Source organism: Hippoglossus stenolepis, chromosome 19, assembly GCF_022539355.2.
Source record: "Hippoglossus stenolepis isolate QCI-W04-F060 chromosome 19, HSTE1.2, whole genome shotgun sequence".
In the NCBI taxonomy this organism is placed as follows: Eukaryota; Metazoa; Chordata; class Actinopteri; order Pleuronectiformes; family Pleuronectidae; genus Hippoglossus; species Hippoglossus stenolepis.
Genome location: NC_061501.1, coordinates 12,603,401 through 12,616,712, shown reverse-complemented (window position 1 = coordinate 12,616,712; position 13,312 = coordinate 12,603,401). Strand labels below are relative to the sequence as shown.

The window sequence follows — 13,312 nt, the reverse complement described above, 5'->3', positions numbered from 1 at the left end:
CTGACTTTATTCTTTGTAACTTTATTCACGATTTTATTTTTTCTTACATTTTTCGTTGATTTCTCAGAAAACTAATTCATGGATCTTGATAAAAACAAATCAGACATGTTAAGAGAACAAATATTTATGAGTGTGTGCAAATTGGTGCAAATCCAAATAAAAATCTGGATCTAGCGAATTTAAACATGGTTTCATGAGGGGACTGTTGGTCCTTGGGGGGGGGTATTTGTTCGTTTGCTTTCAATTCTTCATTTTTAACTATTGAATCACCTTGTAACTATGTTCTGAAAGGAGCTGTATGAATTACTTACATCATTATTATGATATAGTCTGTCCCTGATACTCCGCTGTTTAATGACATATTGTTAACATTTCTTTACACCATTATTTTCTACGATCTACAACCTCTCGGGCTCAAACTCCACCACATTCTCCATCTTCCAAGAACTTACATTATGTTCTGGTTCTCTGTATCTCATCATTACTGCGATCACTTATGTTCCACTTTATCATACAGTTGAAGGTCAAAAGCCTGATAATAAATAATAGGCTGGAGTCCAGAGCTCTACACTTATTAGCAGCAGTCATTAGCAGCTTCAAAGGGACCTGGGTACTATTAGAACAGGATGGGTCGATTTGTGCCAGATGCTTTTCTATACATTTGTGTCGAGATTCCCATTATTTGGGAAACTGTTGTTGCTCGACACCTCGACAGAAGCAGGATGTGAATAAAACATCAACAGCAGTTATCCGGGGAAAGAAAGCAACAGCCTTTCACTAGCTTCTCTATTTTTACCAGCTAATGTGAGGATATACTTCACAACCTTTTCCACACTAGTTTCTGTCCGCGGTCATCCCATTAAATCTTAAAATAAATGAACTCTAGAGGTCACTGCTTGTTTTAGCCTCCTCCCATTTCCCCCACAGGCATTAATAAAGTTCCAACTTTTCATCTCTGCTCATTTTATGCCTGTATTTCTTAAACATTTATGCGCAGTGCCCACCTATTGACAGCGGTAAATCCTCCAGCACACTTCCTTATATAATGCTGGAAGCGGTTAAGGTAACCCACAGGTACAACAAAAATCCTCACGGCTGCTCCATAAATCTGTTACACTCTCCTCTCTCCCGCTCTGTCCCGCTCTGTCCCTTGTCCCCCACTGACATGTCTGGTCTGGCGGTCAATTACGTCCCCTCACCTTCAAAGAGCCTCCCTCCATCACTGCATGGGAGGCAGCAGAGACCTGTATCTTTATCTGATCTTTATCCATTCCCAGCAGCAGGAATGGTTGGAGCTGTCAACTCAAACCTTCACTTAACTTCCCCGTAACCCGCCAGAGACAAACCTCCACCAGCGTGTAGAGAGTGGCGTTGACTGGTTTAATACCACGCACAGTCTCATCATGCTGGTTAGGACTACATGACGTACGAGGAGCTATTTGATGTATCCAACTGATGTGAAAATTAATTGAGAATGACAAAAGCTTGAAGAAAACAGATCAATAACATATGAGATGACAAAAAAGATTCCATCCTCAATAGGAAAGACTTTTTAATGTGGATCAGCAGAAAAGCAGAATCTATTTTGGGGATTTTTTTTGTCAGTCGTCGGCTCTCCCTCTGGTTTATGCTGCAGTGTCAATGAGTCCAGAGGACATTAGTCATTTGCTGACCTGCGACCGGGCCACAGGAGGACGCACATGGGGAATCAGTCAGAGTCGATAGTCCGCCTCCATCCATCCTCACATTTCTTTATGCAAATTCCTCTTGACCACTCGTCAAGCTCCTATCCCTCTTCAGGCACCCAACCATGTCTGCTCAGATCAATACAGGAATTTAACAGGAGCGCTCGTCCAGATGTGAAACCCAAGGCACCGACAGACATCAACACTTGCCTTTATCTGCTTCGTTTTCTTTTAATCCTCCCCCTTCTCTTTTAAACATTCGTAAGAGACATGACTTTGGTAACATAAGGAATGGCTCGGCAAGGTCTCTGCAGCATCACAGCCCCACATCCTCTAACTGTACTGGAAAGAGCCAGATCGAGTTTTGATTGCCTCTGGCAGCTCAGTCCAGCGATCCTCAAGAGGAGTGAGATCAATCCCTCTCGTATCTTTCTGATTTATCCGTCTTGCTCTTTTCTCTCCGTCTGCTCATCCCTCTCCCTAAGTACCCGTCTCTTTAGGAGGTCCACTTTATCACTGGCCATAGCCTCTCTTAAGGCGCCAAAGAAGCCGTGATAGTGGGCTGTGTTGTGGATCATGAGCAGGACTCCGGCCAGCAGCTCATTGGTCACCAGCAGGTGGTGCAGGTACGCCCTCTGGTGGTTCTTGCAGCAGTAGCAGCCACACCCCTCCACCAGGGGCCTGAAGTCGTCCTGGTACCTGGATATAAGTTCAAAGTGAGTTTAAATCAATTTAACAGGCGCATAAAAGGAACAAATAAAGATTCTGAAAGCGCCACTGCTCATAAAACCCTTTACAGTCGCACAAAAACCCGCCACAAACCTTTTGTCTTTGAGATTAATCTCAAAGGACGTCATTTGTGTTTGATCGTCAGGATTAAGATCTCCGTTCGGTTGCGTCTTCTCTGCAGCGTCCCTCTCATCATCTTCCAGCTGCAGCACTGCAACAACATGCCAACGTGTCATTAATCAGTCCACAAACCCTTCACACCATAACCTCACCCTCATAAACTCCCTTTGTGCAGAACCGTTACTCTCCGTCAGCGAAACTCGACCGCCAACATGTACAGTATGTTAAACCCCTATCAACCACAGCTGTGACCTACATTCTCTCCACTATGATAATTTAATGACTGATGTTCTGACGACTGATGCCTGTCTTACACAGATGGGTGTTCGCTGCTAGTTGACTTCACTTAAACTGATGAGTATAGGGAAAAGTGACAGAGCTGATGAAGAGCCGTCTTTTATCGAGGGGCCGTTACAGACACGAGGGAGGCGAGGGAGGCGAGGAAGATGAAAAAGAGACAGACGATGGACACAGGAGAGGAAGACAGTGGTTGGCAGTGATGTGAATTATTAAACACAGAGATTAAATGGCAACAATAGAGCAAAATTGGATTAGTGGAAGCTGGAGTGGGTGAAGCAGGGAGCAGAAAGGAGTATAAACAGAGCGTAAAAAAAAATTTGATAACAGAGGGGGTTCTGCGTGGAGCCCGAGGAGGGGGCGGACAATCATGAGAACAAAACAGACCAAATGAGGCTTGACCAAAGCTAATAAGATGTAAAGGGGCGCAAAGTTACTTTTGCTGAAGAGCGAGGGCAACGAATACAGAAACTGAAGCTGAGAAGAAAAGGGCTTTAAGTTTGAAGAGTTAACACTATGAAACAAATAATAGCATCTTTTACACTGATTATTAATCACTGTCAATGTTCGGACATAAAGGACTAAAGGAAAACACACAAACAAAATCTTTCCTATTTGAACTAATAGGTGATAAAACCAAGTGTTAACCAACCCACTGGTTTGTGAACTGTTGAAATGTTTTGAAACCTTGAATTTGGTTTTTTGGTGAAACTAGAAGTAACCATATTTGGAGGAGCTCTTGCAGTCAGGAACAAAGCACTGTACCATGTCGCTGACAACACTTTTACACTATAGGATACAGACAAGACACAAACTATAATATATTGCAACACTATATAAACAAGGTAAAATTCAAAAAGAAGTGCACTGGAAGTCGTTGGAAAGGGATAATTCATGAGATGCATAGTTCCACCACTCCCTGCAGTTTTTTAAGGAAAAGAAATATCACAAACTCTTTGTCTGTTGACCAAATGTCCAGTTACAGATTTGTTGGGTTAAACGCACTAAAGGAGAACATATCAAAAATGTACAATGGAAAAGTGTCACAGAGGAATACTTGGAGAAGGAAGGAGGAAAGGAAGGAAGGAAAGCAGATTAGCATGAAGGACGTTAACTGGGAAGTGAAGGTGTCGACCCCCTCCCTACACCCATCCTCCTCTACACCCCCACCGGCGCCTCATAATTGGCTGAGAGGGGAATTAGAGTTTCTCTGCAGGTTTGACACCATCGCGGCTCTCACCTCCACTGAACTCCATTAAGCTACCTGTGCAGAATCGATTAGTGCTGTCTGACACTTGATGCTGCCGGATACCAAACTTCACTCCGTCTGTCAGAGCAGTTTAACACAACTTTTTAATGAAGCACAGAAGTCCGTGGCGGCGAGCCGAGGTGCTGCGGTTCCCACAGCTCTTGTCATAACACTTCTGTTGATGTCCACTTGGGACAGCGATCCCAGTGAAGGGCCTGGACTTAATTGTTGCCTTAAAAAGCAGCTGCAATGTGACACACCATGGATTTCATTTCATCAGCTGAATATCTCCCCAGCCAATTATTCATCTGACCCGGGGCTACATAATACACACGAGCCACGACACACAAGCAAACAAATGCACAGATTTTCACTGGTTGCTGGATCTATGCCTGATTTTAACGCAAAATAAATACCCTCATGGGCCGAGCAACATGACCACCATACAGACACACACGCGTGTTTCCTATTAATTATTTAGAAGCTCACACTGCAGTCACTTAGGCTTTTTGCTCGACAAATTAAAAGCGTTGTTCATTTACTGAAGACACTCAGCTTTACACAGTCTTCAAACTGAACCATTTGAGTCTGATTAAAAGGAGAGAAAACGCTCTTCTGAGAGATGAAAGCCTCTTTACATTTATATACGAACCAGGAACATTGACTTTGTAAGTGTTTTCAACTCAACATCAAAGGCTCCCCCTATACAAATTAATCCACCAGAGTAATTACTGAGCGTCTTTAAAAGAGCGCTCAATGCTCTGCACCATTAAAATATCGAAGTGGTGCCTCTTCCCAGCTTTGTAGTATTCATTCGCATTGTGCTCGTGACATTTCAGTATATATACACCAAAAAAATATTCTCTCATCGCTTTGTCCATAAGTCATTTACACACAGAAAAAATACAAAGGAAACCATTATGGTAGGCAGGGATTCTGCAGGTTTCAACAAGTAGATTTTAAGACCTTTTTAGAATATAATGAATTAAATTCAAGACATATGCCAAGTACAACAGTTATGAAGGAATATCAGTCCCAAAATGAGAGAGAGCGAGAGAGAAAGAGAGAGACCCCTTACCCAAACTCCCAAATGACACAGTGAGGCTCATATTCAAGCTCCTGAAGAGGAATGCCACATTTTCCACCTTTTTCCTTCATCGCACTTTTAACAAAGTCATTCTGTAGCTTTGGGCAAGGATGCTGTAACTGAAAGGTCGCTTGCTTTGACAGGAGCAAACCTGAAAATAAGCACTGAAGTGCGGCCAAATTTCCAAATGTCTCATTTTAGCCCCTTTTCCCCCCTTTGCCCCATTTAAAATCTGGAATTAAAAAAGCGTGTGAAAAAATACAATGACATTTACATAGGTTAGTGCCTGAGAGGAAAAGCTGTTGTTGCAGAATAAATCTGGGCATGCATGAATTGTATATTAATCTATAAAGGGGGAGTGAGGTTAATGCAACTTAAACAGGAACATTAGCAGCAGTTAACGAGACAGAGCTACATGGCCTCATGTTTCTAATATGTTTGAGCATCTAAACGATGTGTTTTTATTAATCAAGTTTCCTGCTGAGGGACCACATATAAATTAATAGAACCATAGTTGTAACTAAAACAAAACTGCTAATTAAACGTATTATTCACTTTTGTCTGGCATATCAATTTACCTCCTAAATAACCGGAAATTAAAAAAGTTAACTAGGACTACTCCTCAGCACAGCTATTCACCACACCTGCAGGGGGCGCTCTACCTGCGCGCTCCGGGTCCGGGGAGATGTCGAAGCTGAAGCAAAGAGCGCAGCCTCGCTCCGTCACCTGGAACGGGAAAAAGCTCTCGAACAGGTCCACGCCGGCCTCAACGCAGGCGAGCACCTCGTCAGGTCGTCCGACACCCTGCAGCAGTCTGAGTCAAGGACAAAAGCAACACAAAGCCAAAAAAAACGTAAACATAAATGTAACACACACACACACAAACATCCACAACATATTATTGATACACAAGAGTCTTCCTTTCTCTATTACTCTTCTTTATAACAGCACTTGAGAATGACTCCATGTCACTTTCCAACAGGAAGCAGCGTTTCTAGAGCGACCAGCGGGGATCGTGCCCCATGGTATTTGAGAGGAGCTTGTTCACAAAGTGCATCCAGCTCCTTCAAACAAACTGTCGCTCCTCACATCCCTTCTCCCTCAAACTAGTCTGAGCCATGGCCAGACGTCCGCCAGCGACAGGAGCGCTCATGTGGAGCCGCCTCCAAGGCCGAGGCTCTGAAAAGGGGATTTACATGGAAGAACCAGAGACTCCTGTGGTGAGTTTGTCCTTGAGACTTTATTTTCTCAGACTGTTTGCAATATCTTCAAAAGGAGTCATTTACAATTTGGCAAATGGGCTTTCACAGGATTCAAAATCATCTCAAAGTTTCAGCTTTATCAATGAGAGCTAATACATGGGGCTGCAACTAGAAATAACTTCATTGGATTAATCAATCCTTTCTTTGTATAATTATTATTTATTTTGTTTATCTAAAATGCCAGACAAATGACAGAGCCCATCTTTTGTCCAAAAGTCCAAAGATGTTCATTTCTGAATGTTGATTAATTGTTTCAGCTCTAATTCAATTGATGATGTAAAATGGAAGAAAGCAGCGACTCCACAGTTTTATCAGATGATTCACAATCGACAAAGAGAAAGAAATCGTTTCTAATTTGTGATTTCAGCGTTTTTCTCACAGACCACTCCAGTCCTTTACAGTACAATTACATTCACACATTCATACAGTGCATCGATGGACAACACTTTGTCTACCACACACCACTCATACACTGGTTGGCACAGTCGTTAGGGGCAATTTGTGGGTTCAGTGTCTTGCCCAAGGACAGTTTGGCATGCAGACTGGACGAGACTGCGATCAAACCACCAATGAATAGTGTACAACCCTTTTTTTTGTCTTAAAAAAGGTGTTTGTGTTGGCCAGGACTGAAATTGTAAACATTTTAATTATATGCGAGTAAGCTATTTTCAGCACACAATCCATAATTGCAGGAGACAATAAACATGTAAAATGTAGTAAAACGAACAAAAACTAAACTTTTCTTTGAGGCTGAGCTGACATCACGACTGCTGACAGACTGAGGACGGGTTGGGTTGAGCAGCAGCAGCAGCAGCAGCAGCAGCAGAGCTGCTCGGTTTTCACTTGTAATCAGTCAAGCAGGAAAATTAATTGAATGAGTAGGACCCACCAACTGGGCCCACTCGCCCTGTGAATCACGTTGTTTTGCACACAAACAGCTGTGATGTATGAGTAAGTGCACTTTAAACTATACTGCTTCACTGCTTGGCTCATTCACTATAAATGCAGAAATAAAATGAATGAATAGTTTATTGATCTATGAATCACTAACTATTCAGGATTGTAAGAAAAAAAATCTCGTTAGAGCTTTACAACTGATCAACTGACAGCGTAATTGACTGTTCGTAAAACTGAACTACACGATTTTTAGACCTATTTTCCAGTTGCTGACGACAAAAGCCCCAGATCAAAGGCAAATGGACATCGTTCAAAGGCGCGACTGGAGGGGCTAGCTGAAACGTCACGGACTCTGAGTACATTTCGAGCTACGCACAGGATGGGGGTGAAGGTGGTGAGGGTACATGGAGAACTACGATGAATTTTTTGCACTGCATGTGACTTTAATCAGGGAAAACACGCAATAACCATGAGTGTGAAGGACAGGCTAATACAGGCTTTGTGTGGTGAGGTTAACATGGCTTTTCTCACATATTGTTGTTTTTTTCCTCAATCCTGGCCTTAAACTACAGTCACTTATAAATTGTTCGTCAATCTGTTGGATTTTTGCCTGTGTTGTTTTTGTTGTATGAATGTGTGTAAAAGAGATTGAACTACAAGCTTATATTAAGCCGTCTGAAACTACTAAGTAAACTTTTGCCAAAGTTTTCTTATTAATGTCAAGATAATGAATAAGAGTTCAGAACAGAGGATACAGTTTGTTTGTTTACTCACCCTCTATTCTTCTTTTGTTTGGTTCTACTTGATTGCCCGTCCTCACTGAATACTTTTCAATTACACACCAGGGAAGAGTGTATGATTGGTGGGGAAAGAATCGCTTTAAATCAATACACATATTTCGCATGCAGTCACTAGAAGTGCTGACCTGGGTTTGTCCTCAGGCAGCTCTTTGGTCACAGCAGTGATGAGCTGGGTCCTCAGGGCCGGGTCTATGGAGCTTGACCGGAGGCTGTCCAGACAGAATCCAGCCACGGGCCTCTTGGCCGTCTCCCTTGCCGAGCGCACCCTCTCTTCCAAGATGTCTCCTCCCTCCACCACGCCGAACACCTCCACTCCCTCCAACTCCTGACAATGACAGACAGGTGATTAAACATCAGACAGAAAGATCCTGCTAGATAAAAGGAAGAGAAGAAATTAGAAGGACAAAGAAGAAGGAGATTGCTGCAGAGAACCAACAGAGATTTTGAACAGATTACAGCCCCATTTTCTAACCACACACACGGTGCATGATGAGGTTTGCAGGGACACATTTTGAAATGTAACACGTAAATGCAGCTTTTATCAATAACTGCGGAGAAAAACACAGATTCACAAAAAAAACATGTCCAACTAGAATAACCACCTTTCTGTTGTTTGCTTTAAGTTGCAGTTTACAAGTATTTTGTTGTAATGACTGTATGAATTCATGAGTTATGGCCACAAACTTGTCTTGTGAGGTCACAGTGACCTTGACTTGTGACATTTGACCACAAAACATTGAAACACGTCATCTTTGAGTCCAACTGATCACTTCTGCCAAGTGTGTTTCTATCATTGTGTTTCGGCGATATCTCCTTCACAAAGCCAGGTCACCCTGACATTGGACCACAAAGATTTAATCAGTTCATACACTTCAACCAAATTTGAAGGACTACCCACATAGATTGTGTTCATGAAAAGTGGGACATGCGGACAGATAAACAACCTGAAAATATAATGCATTTTGTGCCGTTGCATCATTGTAAATTCTTTACGAGGTGCAGTGCTCTTTCCAACTCAACCCCAGCACCTAAAGCTATTGATTGCATCTAGCACTACATATGTGTCAGTCAAGACAACTCTACACTGCAGCTAAAAGAAAGAAAATCTGTTTTTTTGAATTGTCATGTCTGATGCAAAACCATTACACACCCACTGATGAAGTATTGCTTCCTTCACTGTTTCCAGCTTTAGCACAGCTGCTCAACAACCAAAATCAATCCTTGTTTTGTGTCATCATGACCAATTAACAAAAAATTATTTACAGTAGGGGTGCAAGAAAATATTGATACACTTGAGAATTGCAATATTATGTTTTGTCGTGTTCTCAAATTGTGTTGTGTTTGAAGTCCTGACTGTTAGTTATCAGTGTTGTAATCTATCTCCACCAATTTGACTCCTACATAACGTATTATAGGCATATCATGTTGTGTTCTTTATACCGTGAGTTTTCCTAAAATTTTATAGAAAAGCAGAATATATAACCTTGCTTACAGTATTGCAATATATAATGATGTATATGATGGTAAACCCAGTTTACAAAGTAATTTAAGACGTAAAAAGAGCAACAGTGGGTGTTCAGTGTGTGTGTGTGTGTGTGTGTGTGTGTGTGTGTGTGTGTGTGTGTGTGTGTGTGTGTGTGTGTGTGTGTACCTGTGAGTTTTGGTGCACCAGCAGGCACTCATCCAAGTGAGCGAGAGTACGATCCACAGACTTTCGAACCCGTTTGAGTGACGTGTTGTTCTGCCACGTCTCTCCGTCGGCCATGCTCTGGTACCAGTCTGGCTGCACGACCTTCTGCAGTGCCATGAACTTGGCCACAGTCAGCTCTATCCGCCCACCGCTGCCCCACACTGACACCGTCTAGTAACATCAGAGGGAGGACATTTTCACTGGCAAACACACATTTGAAAGTAATAGCTTTTGTGATGCTTCAGCTATAGTAGGACGGGAGATGCAGGCACAGACTGAGATGAGCAGAGAGAAAAAAGTGGAGCAACAAATGAGTGGAATCCCATTATGTTGATTTGTTCTTGAAAGTAAAAGTTTAATCTCACCTTGTTGGTAATATAGCCTGTCGGACAGGGGGCCGCAGGGTCGTGGAGCGAGCAGTACAACAAAGTATCATGAAGACCTGCAGAGGAACAAAACCCAAAATCAATGTGCATCAGTCACAAAGAACAAAACCAGACAAAGCGTTCCTGTCAGCAAAGGCTGAGCACAAAGCAAGGTGACAGAGCGAGATGTTTTATTACTAATGTGACAACTCCGGAGAGAGGAATGAGGTGCCGTGGCCTTATCAGCAAACACAGCTGCAGCAGAGGATCAAAAGGTGAGAAAACAGAAGGTTTAAAATGCTGTCTTTATTTCTAATTATTCAATCACTACTCTTCCCTTCTGGGACTTTGGAGACAGCACTGTTATAATCCCCTGACTGTCTACAACAACTGACGCAACACTGATTCCATTTCTAATTTAAACTTGTGTTTGTCTGAAGCAGGGTGAGGCTTAGCACCACTACTACTGATGTACAGCGAAGCCAAATGAGGCCACTCATCCAGGGCATTTATTTAAATGTTACTCAGCACCACATTTTCCTCAAGTTCACTGAGCTAAATCAGCTTTTTAATGTTGAACTAATAGGCTGTATTTAAGGATGGACGACACGTCTCCACTTCCTCCCACTATCCAGAAATGAAAGCCACATTTTGAGCCAGAGTTTGTGCAGGAGCGTTAAGGAGATGGAGCCCTCGACCAATCAGAGGCAGTCTCAGCTGTCAATCATTACATTTCAGCCCATGTTTTTGGCATCAAATAACTAAATAAAACCATCCTACCGGAAAATGACCACAGCCTCTACTGCTATTGATGAAAGTAATATTGCAACAATTATTGGTATAGATTTTTTCCCTTTCCTCATCTACAGCATCATAATCTTTGCAGTGGAGACGAACTGCTCCAATCACACTTTAATTAAGCTATGTTACCAAAGGTACTGCAGTCAAATTACAATTAGAGTCTGAACAAAGAACATTTAAACTGTAATAGTTTTCAGCAGACACATAACGACCAGTGAATTAAAGGAATGAGGAGAAGACGACAAATATATTTACAAACAAAACTTCTTTTCAAGAGGCGGCAACGTTTTAATGTTTAGAAGCACGAAAATCTATAATGTTAAGTGTGTAATGTGTGTGGGTGTAATCACAAACTGCTGTTGGGGATTTTCTTAATAACACCAATATCACACCTTGATATATATCTGCTAATACAGATTCCAATCTGATACAAGGTTTGGCTCATTTAAACAAACATGTTGACAAAAACACTGTTGTCAAGAGGTGAAGAATGTAGGAACCTTCAATCACACCAAAGTTTGTTAATCAATGTCAATGTCAATTTTATTTATATAGCACATTAAAAACAACTTGGTTGTGCAAAGTGCTTTACAGGTGTAATGGTATAACAAAAGGACAGTAAAACGTAATACATCATAGTGCAAGTAATACAAATAACATACAATTATTAATGTAAAATAAATTAAATTAAAATAAAATAAAATATAATATATACGATAATCAACATTTTCGACCACTTAAGGTCTTACATTCAGATTACTGAATTTTAGACTTTTCTAGACTGCAGAGAAACACTGAATTGTGGGTTTAAAACAATATGTCCCCATATCTGATCCAGTGTTGGGTTACATATGAAAGAAAACTGTTAATACGCACATGTAGTTTGATGCATTTGAAGCAAAACTATGCTGCTTAGATATCAATACAAGCCTTCATGATTTGAATGAATGTCATCATATTTATGTCTAATCAGTGCTGTTTAATCGCTCTCCACTCCTATTTCCTTCGGATTACTGTCTGAAGTAAAGAACATTACATGAAAGAGGAAAAGATGAATTACATGTGACTGAGCTAGTACCTGCAAACTTCCTGAATCCATCCTTAAACTCCTCCAACACCTCCTGGTGCTCTGCTCTGCAGGGGGGGGGAAATGCAGGTTAGATCTCAGAGAGAGCCCAGTGTGTGTGTGTGTGTGTGTGGACTGGGTTGAACTCACATGTTGGACAGGGAGACCTGGGTGACAGAGGGCAGGTTGCTCAGGGTCTGCAGTGTGTCCTGGGTGAGGTGGGGGACTGTCCCCAAGTGTGTGTACAGGAGACACCCCGGGACCTCCAGGCGGAGCTGCTTCGTCCTGCCGAGCCCCTTCAGGACCCCCAGCCGACCTCCTCCCTGAACCAGCCGGGACAGCTCCAGCTTCATCCCGCTGCTCCGAGCAGTCCAACCCGGTCACTAAATACCTGCAGCACAACGCCTGGAAGTCCTTTGTTATCGTAATGTCGTTTGAATGGGGCTGATAGCAGTGAGCTAACGTTAGCTACAAGCACGGGCTGTAGAAGAACACGTGAATTAGCCACGTAGCTTAGCTACGTACGTGTAACGACCTTGTACAAGCTGTCGCAGTGAAAACGAAAACAATAAAAACTACACATTCACTACTATACTTCAGTTAAACACTTTTAAAAGTCAGGAGTGAATTTCTTTAGCTCACAATAAAAATTCAGTGTGACAGGAACTACAAGTCGCGGAATGATGTCGTCATCACTGGGCTAAGGGATACTTTGAAAACTTCCACACAAAACAAAAAAAGCAGTAAAAACCATTAATGTATATAATATGTTTAATGTTTTAGGTGGATTTTATGTTTTTAACTCTAATCTACATTTCAATTCTTTTTTTTATGTTACAAATGTGGATTTATATTGTATTTTTATGTTTCTTAGTTTTTTGTCACTGATTTATTTGTATGTGCGTGACACCATGTTTACATTGGCCACTGTGTGCTGATGGTTAGAGCACATATGTATAGATCTATAGGAAGCTGGTTAAGTATAAGTTAATATTTCATTAATGATCTATAAACCAGGGGTGATATAAATAAGTTTGTACTTCTTCTCACTCCTTTTTGAAAATGCTGATTAAATAATCACTGTTTGTGAATAATACTTTTTTGCTGTTTATTTTTTTTCACTTGTTTGTATAATTTCTCTTTTTTATTCACACATGTTCGACATAAATACAAATGAATGAATATGAGTATATGGCACCATAGATGGTTATTCAACACACTTACACATTAAAAACTGTTTCAATTATTTTATTTTAATCTTTAT

General features: G+C 41.5%; 1 protein-coding gene across 2 annotated transcripts; it reads right to left on the bottom strand.

Moving 5' to 3' along the window:
• Window positions 1–1,515: 1,515 nt before the first annotated feature.
• qtrt2 (queuine tRNA-ribosyltransferase accessory subunit 2) lies at window positions 1,516–12,759 on the bottom strand. Of its 2 annotated transcripts, none has more exons than XM_035143060.2 (8): window positions 12,199–12,759; window positions 12,061–12,116; window positions 10,182–10,258; window positions 9,778–9,987; window positions 8,252–8,451; window positions 5,812–5,981; window positions 2,508–2,625; window positions 1,516–2,384 (listed from the first exon to the last, which is right to left on the bottom strand). In XM_035143060.2, the coding sequence occupies exons 1-8, from the start codon at window positions 12,399–12,401 to the stop codon at window positions 2,123–2,125; spliced, it is 1,296 nt and encodes a 431-aa protein (XP_034998951.1). In that variant the 5' UTR covers window positions 12,402–12,759; the 3' UTR covers window positions 1,516–2,122. The 2 variants fall into 2 exon arrangements, with proteins under 2 accessions (XP_034998951.1, XP_034998952.1); XM_035143061.2 differs by having other exon boundaries at window positions 5,830–5,981.
• Window positions 12,760–13,312: the final 553 nt, after the last annotated feature.

Coding starts and splice junctions, on each gene's coding strand:
- qtrt2 (XM_035143060.2), bottom strand. CDS start 12,401: ATGAAGCTGGAGCTGTCCCGGCTGGTTCAGGGAGGAGGTCGGCTGGGG. Junction 12,117..12,198: donor CAGGTCTCCCTGTCCAACAT/GTGAGTTCAACC, acceptor CCCCCCCTGCAG/AGCAGAGCACCAGGAGGTGT. Junction 2,385..2,507: donor ATTAATCTCAAAGACAAAAG/GTTTGTGGCGGG, acceptor ACTTATATCCAG/GTACCAGGACGACTTCAGGC.